The sequence below is a fragment of the Anomaloglossus baeobatrachus genome, chromosome 2, assembly GCF_048569485.1.
Source record: "Anomaloglossus baeobatrachus isolate aAnoBae1 chromosome 2, aAnoBae1.hap1, whole genome shotgun sequence".
Lineage (NCBI taxonomy): Eukaryota > Metazoa > Chordata > Amphibia > Anura > Aromobatidae > Anomaloglossus > Anomaloglossus baeobatrachus.
The window spans coordinates 391,667,951-391,687,378 of record NC_134354.1 but is presented as its reverse complement, the minus strand read 5'-3'; the positions used below and the strand labels follow the sequence as shown (position 1 = coordinate 391,687,378).

Below are 19,428 nucleotides of genomic sequence, written 5' to 3'. Positions count from 1 at the left end.
TGCGTTCTGGATGCTTTTCCCACTCTGTCTATGGCAGAGCCAGCATCCAGAACGCATGAATTCTGCATTCACAATGCATTCAGAATGCAGCTTTTCGGCTGCGTTTTGAAACGCACATGCAGTGACTTACACGCTGTGGAATAGAACGCAGACGTGCGCACATAGCCTAAAGTGATTCCACAAGCTCTTGATTCATGCGATGTACTTACCTCTTAACGCAGTCCTTCGGCATTTTAGCTTTGTTTTTGTTAAATATTGACACAATGTAATTTGTCATGTGATGTTGTTCATTTGGGATTGTATTTACCCAGTTTTAATACATTCGAAAAGGACCAGGGGTTTTTTTGTGTTTTTTTAATTGTCACGATATGAAAAACCATAGAATTCAGAGAGGGTGTACTTAGTTTTTCTCATGACTGCACATGATATACAGAGGTGCAATAAACTAGGTGGGAGCTTGGCTCTTAACCCCTTTACCCTAGGCGATTTTCCGTTTTTTCCTCCCCTTCTTTGAAGAGCCATCATTTTTTTATTTTTCCGGCAACATAGCCATATGGGGCTTGTTTTTGCAGCCGAGTTGTGCTTTTGAATAACTTCATTCACTCTGGGAAGAAAATCCAAGTGTGGTGACATTGCAAAAAAACTGCAGATTCATACTTTTTTTTGTTTTTTTCTATTTGAGGGAGGGGGGGGTATTTACCATGTTCACTATATGGTAAAACTGACCTGGCTACTATTGTCACAAGAAGTGGCTGGGAGTCGGGACTCCTAAACTGGCTATTAGGCTAGGAGAGCCCCTGTCCCTCATCCCAGAGGTACGCCGGATGGTGGCAAGGTTTAGACCCCCTAACATAACCCTTAAGGGCGCTTTACACGCTGCGACATCGCTAGCGTTTGCACCCGCCCCCATCTTTGTGCGTCATGGGCAAATCGCTGCCCGTGGCGAACAATATCGCAGGTACGCATCACATGTACTTACCTTCCTAGCGACGTCGCTGTGGCTGGCGAAAAACCTTTTTTTTAAAGGGGGAGGTTCGTGCGGCGTCACAGCGATGTCATACAGCGGGCCACCAGCAGAAGCGGAGGGGCAGAGAGCAGCCGCATTCACGTCACTCCTACCTTGTTGCCGGAGGACGCAGGAACGCTGTTGTTCATCGTTCCCGGAGTGTCACACGTAGCGATGTGTGCTGGCCTCAGGAATGACGAACAACCTGCGTCCAAAATGAGCAACGATATTTGGGAAAGGGGCGATGTGTCAACAATCAACGATTTTTGAGTTTTTCGGATCGTTAGGTGTCACACGCAACAACGTCGCTAACGAGGCCGGATGTGCGTCACAAATTCCGTGACCCCAGTGATATCTCGTTAGCGATGTTGTTGCATGTAAAGCGGCCTTAGCTCCTGAGAAGCCCTGGTCTTATACCCATCACCCATACCGTGGGAGGGGGCCGGAACTAGAGTGATAAATCCCCACACAAATAGACCAGGAGGAACTACAATTCACACAGCAGTCACTCACGGAGGTAAAGACAATATGTGCAAATGGGGGAAATAAAGAAAAGGAAGGAAATACACAACAACAAGGGTATCTCCACAACACACCACGATAGCATACATCAGTGCTCCAGAAGCAGAATCACTAAGCAACAAGACCGGGATCACTTTCACTATATTCGGCACAGAGGAACAAGATCCACCATCTTTTAATGGGTGGAGGTGACTGATAGGTCTTCAGTAACCTCTGATCCCAGCAGCAACTCACAGGCTACCAGGCAAGCACAAAACTGGTCGATGCCCGGCTCTGACTAAGCAACACAGAAGCACCAGGTGGTGGTCAGACTGCAGTGTGAACAGAGTCCAAAGCCGCCATGACACTGGTGTGTACACAGCAGCACACCGTATGACAACTACATTTCTAATTGGAGATATTTACTAATATTATTATTACACCTAATACATATTGGGATAGGATCTTGGAGATGGCTTCTCCTACTTTACAGACAGGAGTCACACAGCCAAGGAACTGCCACATATGCAGGAAAAGGCAGGGGGGGAATAGGACCAGAGTGACATAGGCTTGACAAGAGCTTCTATGGGCTGAAAGCACTTCAGCCTCATGTGCATACTTACGGTACCTATTCACACGCTGATTTCTCAGTAATGGAGGTATGGACTGTCCAGTCCATATAAAGGTATTCCTGCACTACATGTCCATATAAATAGTCTGTGGGTGAAATCCTGCTGAAAGATTCCCTTTAAAAAGCGTTCACTAACTGTAGTGATTAGTTATGTAACATTCAATCATTCTCCCTCCAGATGGAAAGTCACTAGTCAGCAATAAGAAATCCTGGGCAATACAAACTTCCTTAAAAGCTAATTATGCGTACTCTGCAGAATATTGCTTCCTCTTCTCATTTCCTAAAAGTCAGGCATGACTTTCATAATAAATAAGAAAAAAAACAGGAATTAAATTCTATGTGTATACACACACATACAGACTTGATACTGTTCAGAGGAGACTGCGAGAAGCAGGTCCTTCTGGTCATATTGCTGCAAAGATGCCGCTACTGAGGACTGCACCCAAGGACTGATAATTTGTACTGTGGTCTGCAGAGGCAAAACGTGGAGCTTTTTGGCACAAACCAGCATGTTTATGAGTAGCAAAGTTAAGTAGATGGTTTGTGCACGTGTGGTGCTCACTATAAGGCATAGCGGGGAAGGTGTGATGGTGTGCGGATGCTTTATTGTTGGGGATTTATTCTGAATTCCAGGAACGCTTAGGCTACTTTCACACATCCGGCTGTAGCAGTGCGGCACAATCCGGCGCTCTGCTGAAAAAACAAAACTGTTTTTTTTGCTGCCGGTTTCGTTTTTTCCTGCATTGACTTGCATTGGCTCCGCATTGTGCCGCATGGGCTTGCGTTCCGTCTGGTTTTTGCCGCATGCTGCAGATTTAGCCGATGCGGCGGCCGGATGGAACGTTCCCTGGCACGTTTTTTGCTCCAGCAAAAAAAAAACGCATCGTGCCGCATCCGGCCGCTGCGGCGCATTTTGCAATGCATGCCTATGGACGCCGGATGTGGCGCAATGCGATAAAAACCGTATCCGGCCGCCGCATGCGGGTTCTTCCACTGCGCATGCTCAGTAGCGTGCCGCAACCGGAAAAAAACGGACGGGCCGCATGTAAAAACTTATGCAAAGAATGCGGTGTTTTCGCCGCATCCGTTGCATAGGTTTCACAGCCGGATTCAGCCGCACTGCTCAAACCGGATGTGTGAAAGCAGCCTTACCCAGCATGGCCTCCACAATTACCCAACCTCAATCCAATGAGATGTGGTAGGATAAATTGAGCCCAGAATGAAGACAAAGCAGACAACAACTGCTCAGCACATGTGGGAACTCCTTAAAGATGGTTGGAAAGCCATTCCAGGTGACTGATAAAGCTGCTTGAGAAATTGCCAAGGGGGTACAGATGCAGATTTCAGCCAAATTACATAACCAGTGTCTGCCTTTAACGGGAATCTGTCAGCAGGTTTTTACTTTTTAATCTATGAGCAAAAATGTGTAGGAGTGGAAACCCCGATTCCAGTGATGCATGACTTATAAGGCTGTGTGCTATAGTTACAACACAATCAGTGTTTTATCAGCAGGTGATTATCACTACTCGACTACATGTCTCATGTAGACCAGTCAGGCTAATCTGTGTAACCCCTCCCTCACCACTGATTAGCAGTGTGCTGACAATTCACAGTGTAAACAAGAAGCTGCCTGTCAGTGGGGGGGGTATACACAACCCAGAAGTCAGCTCTGCAACATCTACATGAGACAAAACAGGTATTGTATGAAAACTGCACCAAGTAGCACACTAAGTGACAGGCTTTCTCGCTGTATGTTATGTTCCTCTCAGATTATATAGCAAAAGCCTGCTGACAGATTCCGTTTAACAGTGGCGATCACCACCACTATTAACATCGTAAATGCAGTTGTCAATCTCTGACAGCAGAACTTCAGCGCTGCAATCAGGCTCAGGCCTCCGTTTAGGCTGCCATCACCCCATCTGACTGATGTGATCAGGGGAGTTGGAAAAGTTGGAAAACAGTAATAAAGCCAAAATTGCGTCATTCAATAATACAGCTCCTGATGCAAAAAAAAAACAATGTTTTTGGGTGTTTTTTTTTGTCATATGTCTACGTCGACAGAAAATGTAAAAAGTTATGGCCATTTGAAAAAGGGGAGATGTTAATTAAAACACAAAAACAAAAATTGTCTGCGTCCTTGTGACGTTTAAACCACTTCTTCCTTTTAGCTGTAATACATCCCCAGGTGACACCTCACCCTGTGAAATGGGATTACTCTGCAGTGGGTGTAAGGCTCCGGCACTAACCAGAATGTAAAGCATGTGCCGATGGCACTTTACGGGCTGTGACAACCACAGTAGGTGCGGGGTTGGAGCCTGGGGTCGGCTCGGAAAATATTAATAGACCACTACTATTAAAAATCTGAAATAGTTGAATAGTTGGAGGTTTTGCATTGGGGCTCACGAACTTTGAGTTACAGAACAGCCGGCAGGCTTTATAATGGTGACCCACACTCCTGTTGTGTATAACACTTGGAAAACTGTGGTCACAACTCATAAAATAGATAAAGCACACAAAGAGGCTTTGATAATACTGCAGATCAGGCGCCAACAGTAGCCAGGGAGAAAGCACAGACATGTAGAGAAGTCTAGGAACTGCTTCTACTGGTTCAGCACTAGCTGAACACTGATGTCCTCCTACCCCTAGGGGTTTTTCACTACCTTGTCCTAACTCTAGCCTCAAAATTGACAAATCCCCGATGCCTCATTACGTAAGGTCAGCAATGTGAAAGCTCCAGCTAGAAGAACATTCATTTTGGTGATAGGATCACCACGGCACAGCGTGAATGTACACATCCTACACACTGTACATTGCTCGTTTATTGGACAAATTAAGACACTGAAGGTGTGCCCCTCAACATCTTGAAAACATGGCACACAATTATTCTTGCCAGCAACACAAAAACTGGTAGTGGGTTTTCACTGAGGAAGCCTTGTCTGGCCTCATGCTATAGAAGTACTGCATGGTGGCCATGTAGAGCAAAGGCCCTCTATGTTACTATGGAGTCTGCCATAGCGACTTTAAATTCTGGCTAGGTTTGCTAGTAAGATACCTTTCTTCAACGCAGAGCATTTGCTTATGACCATGGGATTTTCTGCAGGAAACCATCACTAACACCTCGTCTGACCTTGGAGACCACCATCTTGAGTGGAGCAGGTTATTCACAACTTAAAAAAAATGGCCAACTATCTCCTAATATCTCTGGTTTAAGAAACATTGGACAAGTTAGGTTCCTTCTTAATTACTCCCTTTTCTCGCCTCTATAAGGCTACTTTCACACATCCGGTTTTTGCTCTGCGGCACAATACGGCGCTCTGCAGAAAAACCGCAACTGTTTTTTTTGCCGCCGGTTGCGGGTTTTGTTTGCATAGACTTACATTAGTGCCGTATTGTGCCGCATGGGCTTGCGTTCGGTCCGGTTTTTGCCGCATGCGGCAGATTTAGCCGATGCCGTGGCCTGATGGAACGTTGCCTGCAACGTTTTTTGCTCCGGCAAAGAAACCGCATCCAGCCGCCGCATGCGGTTTCTTCCACTGCGCATGCACAGTAGCGTGCCGCAACCGGAAAAAAACGGACGGGCCGCATGTAAAAACGTATGCAAAGGATGCGGTGTTTTCGCCGCATCCGTTGCATAGGTTTCACAGCCGGATTGAGCCGCAGTGCTCAAACCGGATGTGTGAAAGTAGCCTAAGGGCGGCTTTGCACATTGCGACATCGCACGTGCGATGTCGATGGGGTCAAATCGAAAGTGACGCACATCCGGCGTCGCAGTCGATATCGCAACGTGTAAAACCTTTTTTATACGATGAATGAGCGCAAAAGTGTCGTTATCGTATCATCGCTGCAGCCTCCGACATTTCCATAATGCCGATGCAGCGACAGGTGCGATGTTGTTCCTCGCTCCTGCGGCAGCGCACATCGCTGTGTGTGAAGCCGCAGGAGCGAGGAACTTCACCTTACCTGCCGCCGGCTGCAATGAGAAGGACGGAGGTGGGCGGGATGTTTACATCCTGCTCATCTCCGCCCCTCCACTTCAATTGGCCGCCTGCCGTGTGACGTCGCTGTGACGCCGCACGACCCGCCCCCTTAGGAAGGAGGCGGGTCGCCGGCCAGAGGGACGTCGCACGGCAGGTATGTGCGTGTGAAACTGCCGTAGCGATAATAATCGCTACGGCAGCTTTCACTAGATATTGCACGTGCGACGGGGGCGGGACTATCGCTGCTGCATCGGTAACACATTGTTACCGATGTCGCAGCGTGCAAAGCCTGCCTTAGTGTCAATGATGCCTGTCAACTCCAGACTCACGAATGATAATGAATTCTCTTGGATCAAAGGTTCAGGCCGCTCAGTCCAAAATTGGTGGAAAGGCAGGACTACATGTGGACTATGCACATAAATCAACAAAACCATAACCTAGCCCTGTTTCTTCAGAAAACCCACCCCTCCTAAAGCCCCTTCACACTGATCTCTGCACAGACATGGGTAGGGCTCACATGACCGTAATTTTGGTCTGAGTGCAGTCCGTGGTAAAACTGGCAGCACTAGGACCAATGTTATTCCACTGGGCTGTGTAGGTGAATCTTGTTTTATATGGACCGAAAATCTGCCTGATAAATAAATTACAGCATGCCCTACTCACAAATTTCTAATGAATCGGATCCCATACAGAGGCACCCTATAGCAAATGATTTTACAGATGGCAACATAGGAAGCTGTATTTGGTTGTGTAAATATTAATACCCACTGAGTTATAAAAACAGACTGTATACAAATATCAATACAGGGAAATAAAAACATCTGATAAAAATTGAACGATTTGTCATACGCTTATGTGAACCTAACCATATACACTCCCTGACAGAAGTTGTGTCTCTTATCCATGTTCTGTAAATAAAAGCTTATAACCTGACTTTAAATTCATCCCTTAGTTTTATAAATTACTCTTTTTAAAGCTGAAATCCTCCCAAATTTGGTTTAGGTTATGAAAATAAAGTTTGTGCAAAGCTGAAATATTGATCATTTAATGAACACAGAAGGGTCAGATTTTGGCAAGACAAAACTTTTGTCTCCTTGTCATATAATGCCCCCTATCTTAGTTTACATCCTCACCTGTGCTCACTAAATGATCAGATAATTAGCGGGTATGTATAAAAAGAAACCCAGTACCCCAAACCTTCACTTGAACTGCAACTTGACCTCTGCCAACATGCCAAAAATCCACCCTGCGACCAAAGCCTTGATTATCAAGAGGCTGAAGACCAGATCCACTACAGAGGTGGCTGGCACCTTTAATGTGTCTCAGCATCAAGTACAAAGAATTAAAAAAAGATTTGAAGAAACTGGAGATGTTTTTGACAAGCCCAGGTCCGGCAGACCCAGCAAGACAACTGCTCAGGAGGAACGTTTGTTGGTTAGAAAATCCAAAGCCAGCCCCTCTTCCACTGCAGCAGAGCTCCAAAAGGCCTGGTCACCTCAAGTCCCTGTGTCAACTAGAACTGTTTGTAGGATTCTGTCTCGAAATGGCCTCCATGGTCGAATCAGTGCCCAGATGCCAGCACTTTACAAAAGGCAATTAAAAAAACATGCGGCATTTGCAAAGTCCCACAGCCTGCTAAACAGATGGATGCTGGAAAAGTGGCAGAAGGTGGATTTCTCTGATGAATCTGCAGTTGAATTACACCACAGCCGCCGCAAATACTGCAGGAGACCTACTGGAGCTCGTATGGATCCAAAATATACCCAGAAAACCGTTAAGTTTGGTGATGGAAAGATCATGGTCTGGGGTTACATTCAGTATGGGGGTGTGCGAAACATTAGCAAGGTGGAAGGCAATATCAATAGCCTAAAATATCAAGAAGTATTAGCTACCTCTTACATTCCCAATCATAAAAGGGGTCAAATTCTGCAGCAGGATGGTGCTCCACCTCATACATCCATCTCTACAACAAAGTTCCTCCTGGCAAAGAAGATCAAGGTGCTCAAGGACTGGCCAGTCCAGTCACCATACATGAACATCATTGAGCATGTTTGGGGTAGGATGAAAGAGGAAGCTTGGAAGACAAAACTATCATCTGGGAGGCATATAAACTGCATTCTTTGCTATTCCTGATGACTTCATCAATAAATTGTATGAATCATTGTTGAACCACATGGATGCAGTCCTTCAAGCTCATGGAAGTCACACAAAATATTAAATATGGCTCTAATAGCACCACAACTTCATTCACCAATGTTATGCTACATATCTTTGTATTAGAAGTTAATTATTTGATTGAATTTCACATTACTTTCTGTGGGCGACAAAACTTTTGTCTTGCCAAAATCTGACCTGTGTTCATTAAATGAACAATATTTCAGCTTTGCAGCAACTTTATTTTCATAACCTAAACCAAATTTGGGAGGGATTCAGCTTTCAGTAATTTACAAAACCAATGGATGAATTTAAAGTCAGGTTATAAGCTTTTATTTACATAACATGGATAAGTGACAGAACTTCTGTCAGGGAGTGTAAGTTTCTGGGTGAATGAAGTGGACATTTTAATTAATAATTGGTTATGTGCACAAGATGAGTATTTTCTAGAGGTTGAATGCTGCATAGAGGAAAAAAAAACCAAAATGCTTTCTTGGTTCAAATCTGCAAGGAAAAAAAATAAGCACGGTGTGCATGAGGTTTCAGAAGTCTCCTTCACTTTGCGGATACTGTAAAACTCAGCAAAAATGCAGTGTGTTAAACGGAACCAATCACCAGGATTTTCGTATATAAGCTAAAGCCAGTGCTGTACTGGCACTATCAGGCTGATTCTCTGCATACCTGTAGTGGTCAGCTCGAATGTTTAGGTTTTGAAATCCAAGAAAGTAAAGTTTATAAAATGAGCTGCTTGATGAGTCAGTTGCAATGCAGCAGATAACATATTCATAGTTATCCCCTGTGTTATCCCTCACACAGGTCCTGCAACAGACAAAGTGAATCGTATGTATAATACTTATGCTAATTCTAACAGGGGGAGGGGATAAGTATGAATATATTATCTGCTCCAGTGCAACTGTCACTCAACAAGCAGCTCATTTTATAAACTTTACTTTCTTGGATTTCAAAACCTATACATCCGAGCTGACAACTACAGGTATGTAGAGAATCAGCCTGATAGTGCCAGTACAGCACTGGCTTTAGCTTATATACGAAAATCCTGGTGATTGGTTCCCTTTAACGAGCCCTTTAAGAAAATTTTCTAATTAAAGACGTTGGCCACTACTTTTCCATTGATGGACTAGCCTTAGGATAGCTCACCAATGTTTTATCGGCCAAGGTCCGACACCTGGCTTCCCCGCCGATCAGCTGTTTTCTGTGCCGGGTGCCCACTCTTCCGATAGCGGCGGAGTACTGCACATCCATCTCCTACTGATTTGAACGGGAGGTGGATGTACAGTACCCATCCACAACAGCTATCAGCAGGGCCAATTCCGGAACTGAGCATTTTCAGCTACCGCCTTCTGCACCAGGGACAGCTGATGAGTGGAGGTGCCAGGTGTTGGACCCCATTCGATCATACACTGATGACCTATCCTAAGGATAGACCATCAATGTAAAATTAGTGGATAACCTCATTAATGATCCCCTCACAAATACAGTAAGATTATACCAAAGTTGACCAGAATCAATACTATGAACCGATGGGCACCCCAGCTGCCATCATACGAGGCTGCCATGATGCACCAGCTGCTTTGTAATGTGTAGTATGGGAAGCAAGTCTACACGGCCGTTATATAAATTCTGAGGCACCTTGGATGATGTACTACAGATCCATATAACACCACTGAAAGAACGGTCTAACAGTTTACAAAACACCAGTGGTATCAGCTATCAATGGCAAAATATTAAAGGACTATATTCATTTTTAACTCCGGACCTAAGCACTAACACATACTGTAGGTAGCAGCTAACTACCTGCCTGTGGTGCCCGGTGCAGACCTCTGCAAGCACAGAGCGATCACTGAGTGCTCCTGTCAGCATTTCTGAGGCTTCTGATGATGCCCTGTCTACAAAGCAGCAGTTTCTTTCAGGACTGTTGCTGATGAGGCATCACTACCAACATATTGCTGATTGACATACGGATCCTAGCTGCCTAAATACGGAAACCCACCTGTCAATCAGCATGACATCGGCAGTCATGCCATGTCGAAAGAGCTGCTCCGCTGACATGGAGCAGCTGAACCGCTGCCAGGAGCGGTCAATGGCCACTCTGAGTGTTTTGGCTCATGGTAAAACAAAAAAAAAAATAATCCTGGATATCCCTTTAAATATTTTCCGGTGAAATCAGCTGACAGATCACCATTGACTAACTGGCATGTGAAAAAAAGTTATGGGGGCTTCCAAAAATCATAAGTTATCCACTATCCATAGAATAGGGATTAATTTGCAGATCGCTAAGGGTCTAATCACTGACCAAGACTCGAGACCCCAAGAACAGAGGGCTTGCTGCACCCCATTCACTATCTATTGGAATTTAGGCGAAAGTGGAATAAAGCAGTCATTTATGGAAGTCTCGATGACTATGAATAAAACAGAAGTGTGCGTGCTCAGCCTCCGCTCCATTCACGGTCTATGGGAATGGTAGGTAAAGTTCTCACTTATTTCCGGTAGTCTCAATAACAAGGAATGGAGCAGAGGCCAAGTGTCTACATCTCTGGAGTTTCGTTCTCAAGATTGCTGGTCTAACCCCAGCATAGGGGATATTTTGTGGTTTCGGGAAAACCCTTGTAAACTGGAGGGAATGAAGAATGACAGAAAAGGTAGAGCATGACACGATAATTCTCATACACTAACTATAGAAAGGGACAAGTGAGAAAAGGCTAATAATTACAGTGATAAAGATGAATCTAGTAATAAATTATGGAACCATTAAACCATAAACATCAACGAAATAACTTACCTACATCGGGCAATAGATAAGAGTAACTCTAAATGTGGGAAATCTAGAAAATACTCAGACGTAATCCTCTAGAAAGGATCAATAAAAACAGAGGGAACAGTGTATCTCGCCGCACTATCACCAAACCAATCAATGCAAATTAATTATTCCACGTCTTTATTCTGTTGAACAGGTCAATGCGTTTCGGAGATCGCAGTCTCCATCAGGACATAAAGCAAAGGACCTAAATCATAATTATTTATGTCCTTTGGGTGAAGTTCTGATTAAAGAGACTGCGGTCTCCAAAGCGCATTGACCTGTGCAAAAGAATAAAGACATGGAATAACTAAATTTACATCGATTGGTTTGGTGATGGAACCGGGTATCTCGTCGCGCTTTCTCCTGATTTTATTGATTCCACTCAGGGTTGCAGCTTTTCGCCTGCGCTCTACGCGATTACAGGAGTTTTGACTATTATAACCCCTTTAGGTGAGTTTTCTACTTTCACTAGTCTGTTTTGCCTGGTAAGACCCTATAGCATCTGCTGGATCCTCTAGAAAGGGGCATAGTAAACAACCTGACAAGCATGGACTCTCCTGCAACCGGTGTTGCCGTATTCGGACCATTTTTCTAATGGTGCATCTAAAAGGAGCTGACCAGTGCCAAATGTCTTTAGATGTGATTAAAATAGACAGATGTGCAACTTACCAATACCCATTAGCAGTGTGTGTATACAAGGGGCTCCCATCTGTAAGAGAGGGGGGCTGGCCAACAAACTAAGAAGAGCCAGTCTGCCAGCCCCCTTCATGCCAATCATTAACCAGAGGCGGACTGCCAGGATCTGGGATCGGCACATATTTCCTTAGTGCGGGGTATTAGACAGTTGTGTATATTTGCATTTCAAAGACATCTAAAGACACTTTCTTGGAAGTGGACAGCCCCTTAAGGGGTACTTCTCACATAGCGAGATCGCTGCTGAGTCACAGGTTTTGTGACGTACCAGTGACCTCATCAGCGATCTCGCTGTGTGTGACACTAAGGGTACCTTCACACTTAGCGATGCAGCAGCGATCCGACCAGCGATCTGACCTGGTCAGGATCGCTGCTGCATCGCTACATGGTCGCTGGTGAGCTGTCAAACAGGCAGATCTCACCAGCGACCAGTGAACAGCCCCCAGCCAGCAGCGACGTGCAAGCGACGCTGCGCTTGCACGGAGCCGCCGTCTGGAAGCTGCGGAGACTGGTAACTAAGGTAAACATCGGGTATGGTTACCCGATGTTTACATTAGTTACCAGTGCACACTGCTTAGCTGTGTGAGCAGGGAGCAGGGAGCCGCGCACACTGAGCGCTGGCTCCTTGCTCTCCTAGCTACAGTACACATCGGGTTAATTAACCCGATGTGTAATGCAGCTACATGTGCAGAGAGCAGGGAGCCGCGCACACTGCTTAGCGCTGGCTCCTTGCTCTCCTAGCTGCTGTACACATCGGGTTAATTAACCCGATGTGTACAGCAGCTACATGTGCAGAGAGCCGGAGCCGGCAGCACAGGCAGCGTGAGAGCTGCAGAGGCTGGTAACTAAGGTAAATATCGGGTAACCACCTTGGTTACCCGATGTTTATCTTGGATACAGCTTACCTCAGCTGTCAGACGCCGGCTCCTGCTCCCTGCTCGCTTCATTTGTCGCTCTCTTGCTGTCACACACAGCGATCTGTGTGTCACAGCAGGAGAGCGGCTTTGAAGAAAACGAACCAGGGCTGTGTGTAACGAGCAGCGATCTCGCAGCAGGGGCCAGATCGCTGCTCAGTGTCACACACAGCGAGATCGCTAATGAGGTCACTGCTGCGTCACAAAAACCGTGACTCAGCAGCGATCTCGGCAGCGAGCTCGCTGTGTGTGAAGCACCCCTAAGCAGCGACCTGGCCCCTGCTGTGAAATCACTGATCATTACACACTGTTCTGGTTCATTTTTTTGGTCGACGGGCTCCCGCAGGGCAGCACGCATCGGTGTGTTTGACACCTTACCCAATGAGCTCATTCGCGACTTACGTAGGCATGCATCTTCGTTGTTTTCCGTGCCCTCTCTGTTCCGATTGGTTATCGCTACTGCGGTCGGATTGGCTGCTTTCATCCTCTGTTCTGGCTTGTAGATCGCAGTACATTTCGGAGGGCTGAATTCACTTGTCCCGGACCGCGTGTAGCAGCAGATCGTAATACAGTCCATTCTGCGTCAGGACTGTAGGATGGACAAGGATGGAGAAGGATGGAAGCGCTATTATGTTGCCTTCTGTAAAGGCAAGGCCACCCAGTCACAACGCAGTTACAACCACCAATCAGAGCAAAGGGGGCACGGAAAAGGCAATGTAGATGCACGCCTATGTTACTAATCAAGATTTGAATCGTGCTATGTGACAGGGTCCCAGCGACCGCTATGCGACAGGGTCCCAGCGACCGCTATGCGACAGGGTCCCAGCGACCGCTATGCGACAGGGTCCCAGCGACCGCTATGCGACAGGGTCCCAGCGACCGCTATGCGACAGGGTCCCAGCGACCGCTATGCGACAGGGTCCCAGCGACCGCTATGCGACAGGGTCCCAGCGACCGCTATGCGACAGGGTCCCAGCGACCGCTATGCGACAGGGTCCCAGCGACCGCTATGCGACAGGGTCCCAGCGACCGCTATGCGACAGGGTCCCAGCGACCGCTATGCGACAGGGTCCCAGCGACCGCTATGCGACAGGGTCCCAGCGACCGCTATGCGACAGGGTCCCAGCAACCGCTATGCGACAGGGTCCCAGCAACCGCTATGCGACAGGGTCCCAGCAACCGCTATGCGACAGGGTCCCAGCAACCGCTATGCGACAGGGTCCCAGCAACCGCTATGCGACAGGGTCCCAGCAACCGCTATGCGACAGGGTCCCAGCAACCGCTATGCGACAGGGTCCCAGCAACCGCTATGCGACAGGGTCCCAGCAACCGCTATGCGACAGGGTCCCAGCGACCGCTATGCGACAGGGTCCCAGCGACCGCTATGCGACAGGGTCCCAGCGACCGCTATGCGACAGGGTCCGAGCGACCGCTATGTGACAGGGTCCCAGCGACCGCTATGCGACAGGGTCCCAGCAACCGCTATGCGACAGGGTCCCAGCGACCGCTATGTGACAGGGTCCCAGCGACCGCTGTATTGTTGCTGTGTTGTTGGGAAGATCTGACTATTTGACAGCTCACTAGCGACATACCAGCGATCCTGACCAGGTCGTATTGTGGTCGGAATTGCTGGTACGTCGTTTAGTGTGACGGTACCCTAACTCTAGATACATTAGGCGGCTTTATGCATGCATTACCTCCTTCTGCTTGGTTTCCGGGCACTCTGAGTGTATGGTCAGCGTAGCCCCCTCGATGTTCCTCGGCATAGGCGTAGAACCTGGGTTAATGGTAAGGTGAATCTGGTCCGGTGAGATGATGTGCTGAACATATCCTTGTGACATGGCGTCCTGTTCGGACATAAGCAATAGGCCTTCTTCATTGGCAGCATCAAGGAATGGTAGATTGGTGCCAATGTTGCCCTCGTCTTCCTCCTCCTCCTCATCATCTTCCTCCGATAGCGGCCGGTCCTGCTCTATGAGGACGGTGGTGGTATCATAGACGGTGGGTGCCTCTCGCCCACCTTTATCCAGGAACCACTTCCTCATCTTATCGTCTGAGCACAAGCCCTCCTCCTCCTCCTCCTCAGACATTAGGGCCAGTTCTGGGCTGTTTTCTCCCATGGTACAATGCTGGACAGAATCTTATCCTGGAAGAACGAATACTCTAGAGGTCAGAATTGTCACAGGAGCGTCCATATTGTGTGCCAATCCTCACAGCACGTCTATGCATGGCACAGGAGAGCATGGCCATCTCAGGCTTCCCCCATCTCCTCCACAGGGCTCCGAGCAGTCACATGGAGAGCAGGGGGCAGGGCGGGACAGGACCAGTGCCGGACAACGTCCAGGCCATGGAGGAGCATGGTGAAACCGGACTGGGACCCCACTGCTGGAGCCTCAGAGCTGGGGCATGCAGCTCACAGGACTTTAGGGCCCCACTTCCAGCAGACGGCACTGCCCCCCATACACACGGCACCGTGTACACAAGCGGAGCTGCCTCTTCTCACTCTACAGCAATGGCTCCGCTCAAACGTTCCACTCCTCGCTGGCCGTGCCCCGGTGTCCTCAGATCATGCCCGAGCAGCGACACTTCCTGATCCGCTTCCTTCTCCTCACTGCTAGGAAGAGGACGGAGCGTCGAGAGGGACAAACCTGAGAGAAGGCGTTCAATGTGGTCATGTGACAGGCGCTAGGAAATGCTGAATGAGTCACGTGTCACTGCTCTGTGGTATCAGTTCTACAATCTACACAGAGGAGTGTGTGTGTGTGTGTGTATCACTGCTCTGTGGTATCAGTTCTATACAGAGAAGTGTGTGTGTGTCACTGCTCTGTGGTAACAGTTCTATACAGAGGAGTGTGTGTAGTTTGTGTGTGTGTATAACTGCTCTGTGGTATCAGTTCTATACAGAGAAGTGTGTGTGTCACTGCTCTGTGGTAACAGTTCTATACAGAGGAGTGTGTGTAGTTTGTGTGTGTGTATAACTGCTCTGTGGTATCAGTTCTATACAGAGAAGTGTGTGTGTGTCACTGCTCTGTGGTAACAGTTCTATACAGAGGAGTGTGTGTGTGTGTAGTTTGTGTGTGTGTATCACTGCTCTGTGGTATCAGTTCTATACAGAGAAGTGTGTGTGTGTGTCACTGCTCTGTGGTAACAGTTCTATACAGAGGAGTGTGTGTAGTTTGTGTGTGTGTATAACTGCTCTGTGGTATCAGTTCTATACAGAGAAGTGTGTGTGTCACTGCTCTGTGGTAACAGTTCTATACAGAGGAGTGTGTGTAGTTTGTGTGTGTGTATAACTGCTCTGTGGTATCAGTTCTATACAGAGAAGTGTGTGTGTCACTGCTCTGTGGTAACAGTTCTATACAGAGGAGTGTGTGTGTGTAGTTTGTGTGTGTGTATCACTGCTCTGTGGTATCAGTTCTATACAGAGAAGTGTGTGTGTGTGTGTGTCACTGCTCTGTGGTAACAGTTCTATACAGAGGAGTGTGTGTAGTTTGTGTGTGTGTATAACTGCTCTGTGGTATCAGTTCTATACAGAGAAGTGTGTGTGTCACTGCTCTGTGGTAACAGTTCTATACAGAGGAGTGTGTGTAGTTTGTGTGTGTGTATAACTGCTCTGTGGTATCAGTTCTATACAGAGAAGTGTGTGTGTCACTGCTCTGTGGTAACAGTTCTATACAGAGGAGTGTGTGTAGTTTGTGTGTGTGTATAACTGCTCTGTGGTATCAGTTCTATACAGAGAAGTGTGTGTGTCACTGCTCTGTGGTAACAGTTCTATACAGAGGAGTGTGTGTGTGTAGTTTGTGTGTGTGTATCACTGCTCTGTGGTATCAGTTCTATACAGAGAAGTGTGTGTGTGTCACTGCTCTGTGGTAACAGTTCTATACAGAGGAGTGTGTGTAGTTTGTGTGTGTGTATAACTGCTCTGTGGTATCAGTTCTATACAGAGAAGTGTGTGTGTCACTGCTCTGTGGTAACAGTTCTATACAGAGGAATGTGTGTAGTTTGTGTGTGTGTATAACTGCTCTGTGGTATCAGTTCTATACAGAGAAGTGTGTGTGTCACTGCTCTGTGGTAACAGTTCTATACAGAGGAGTGTGTGTAGTTTGTGTGTGTGTATAACTGCTCTGTGGTATCAGTTCTATACAGAGAAGTGTGTGTGTGTGTGTGTCACTGCTCTGTGGTAACAGTTCTATACAGAGGAGTGTGTGTGTGTGTAGTTTGTGTGTGTGTATCACTGCTCTGTGGTATCAGTTCTATACAGAGAAGTGTGTGTGTGTGTCACTGCTCTGTGGTAACAGTTCTATACAGAGGAGTGTGTGTAGTTTGTGTGTGTGTATAACTGCTCTGTGGTATCAGTTCTATACAGAGAAGTGTGTGTGTCACTGCTCTGTGGTAACAGTTCTATACAGAGGAGTGTGTGTAGTTTGTGTGTGTGTATAACTGCTCTGTGGTATCAGTTCTATACAGAGAAGTGTGTGTGTGTCACTGCTCTGTGGTAACAGTTCTATACAGAGGAGTGTGTGTGTGTGTAGTTTGTGTGTGTGTATCACTGCTCTGTGGTATCAGTTCTATACAGAGAAGTGTGTGTGTGTGTCACTGCTCTGTGGTAACAGTTCTATACAGAGGAGTGTGTGTAGTTTGTGTGTGTGTATAACTGCTCTGTGGTATCAGTTCTATACAGAGAAGTGTGTGTGTCACTGCTCTGTGGTAACAGTTCTATACAGAGGAGTGTGTGTAGTTTGTGTGTGTGTATAACTGCTCTGTGGTATCAGTTCTATACAGAGAAGTGTGTGTGTCACTGCTCTGTGGTAACAGTTCTATACAGAGGAGTGTGTGTGTGTAGTTTGTGTGTGTGTATCACTGCTCTGTGGTATCAGTTCTATACAGAGAAGTGTGTGTGTGTGTGTGTCACTGCTCTGTGGTAACAGTTCTATACAGAGGAGTGTGTGTAGTTTGTGTGTGTGTATAACTGCTCTGTGGTATCAGTTCTATACAGAGAAGTGTGTGTGTCACTGCTCTGTGGTAACAGTTCTATACAGAGGAGTGTGTGTAGTTTGTGTGTGTGTATAACTGCTCTGTGGTATCAGTTCTATACAGAGAAGTGTGTGTGTCACTGCTCTGTGGTAACAGTTCTATACAGAGGAGTGTGTGTAGTTTGTGTGTGTGTATAACTGCTCTGTGGTATCAGTTCTATACAGAGAAGTGTGTGTGTCACTGCTCTGTGGTAACAGTTCTATACAGAGGAGTGTGTGTGTGTAGTTTGTGTGTGTGTATCACTGCTCTGTGGTATCAGTTCTATACAGAGAAGTGTGTGTGTGTCACTGCTCTGTGGTAACAGTTCTATACAGAGGAGTGTGTGTAGTTTGTGTGTGTGTATAACTGCTCTGTGGTATCAGTTCTATACAGAGAAGTGTGTGTGTCACTGCTCTGTGGTAACAGTTCTATACAGAGGAATGTGTGTAGTTTGTGTGTGTGTATAACTGCTCTGTGGTATCAGTTCTATACAGAGAAGTGTGTGTGTCACTGCTCTGTGGTAACAGTTCTATACAGAGGAGTGTGTGTAGTTTGTGTGTGTGTATAACTGCTCTGTGGTATCAGTTCTATACAGAGAAGTGTGTGTGTGTGTGTGTCACTGCTCTGTGGTAACAGTTCTATACAGAGGAGTGTGTGTGTGTGTAGTTTGTGTGTGTGTATCACTGCTCTGTGGTATCAGTTCTATACAGAGAAGTGTGTGTGTGTGTCACTGCTCTGTGGTAACAGTTCTATACAGAGGAGTGTGTGTAGTTTGTGTGTGTGTATAACTGCTCTGTGGTATCAGTTCTATACAGAGAAGTGTGTGTGTCACTGCTCTGTGGTAACAGTTCTATACAGAGGAGTGTGTGTGTGTAGTTTGTGTGTGTGTATCACTGCTCTGTGGTATCAGTTCTATACAGAGAAGTGTGTGTGTGTGTCACTGCTCTGTGGTAACAGTTCTATACAGAGGAGTGTGTGTAGTTTGTGTGTGTGTATAACTGCTCTGTGGTATCAGTTCTATACAGAGAAGTGTGTGTGTCACTGCTCTGTGGTAACAGTTCTATACAGAGGAGTGTGTGTAGTTTGTGTGTGTGTATAACTGCTCTGTGGTATCAGTTCTATACAGAGAAGTGTGTGTGTCACTGCTCTGTGGTAACAGTTCTATACAGAGGAGTGTGTGTAGTTTGTGTGTGTGTATCACTGCTCTGTGGTATCAGTTCTATACAGAGAAGTGTGTGTGTGTCACTGCTCTGTGGTAACAGTTCTATACAGAGGAGTGTGTGTAGTTTGTGTGTGTGTATAACTGCTCTGTGGTATCAGTTCTATACAGAGAAGTGTGTGTGTCACTGCTCTGTGGTAACAGTTCTATACAGAGGAGTGTGTGTAGTTTGTGTGTGTGTATAACTGCTCTGTGGTATCAGTTCTATACAGAGAAGTGTGTGTGTGTCACTGCTCTGTGGTAACAGTTCTATACAGAGGAGTGTGTGTGTGTGTAGTTTGTGTGTGTGTATCACTGCTCTGTGGTATCAGTTCTATACAGAGAAGTGTGTGTGTGTGTCACTGCTCTGTGGTAACAGTTCTATACAGAGGAGTGTGTGTAGTTTGTGTGTGTGTATAACTGCTCTGTGGTATCAGTTCTATACAGAGAAGTGTGTGTGTCACTGCTCTGTGGTAACAGTTCTATACAGAGGAGTGTGTGTAGTTTGTGTGTGTGTATAACT

General features: G+C 46.6%; 1 protein-coding gene across 2 annotated transcripts in view; it reads right to left on the bottom strand.

Annotated features, from left to right (window-relative positions):
- The window catches only part of MTF1 (metal regulatory transcription factor 1), an 81,150-nt gene extending 65,819 nt beyond the window's left edge, over positions 1-15,331 (bottom strand). For both annotated transcript variants that reach the window (XM_075336064.1, XM_075336065.1), the window contains exon 1: positions 14,392-15,331. In XM_075336064.1, the coding sequence (XP_075192179.1) occupies positions 14,392-14,814 (423 nt within the window). In that variant the 5' untranslated portion in view covers positions 14,815-15,331. The remainder of the gene's footprint in view (positions 1-14,391) is intronic.
- Positions 15,332-19,428: the final 4,097 nt, after the last annotated feature.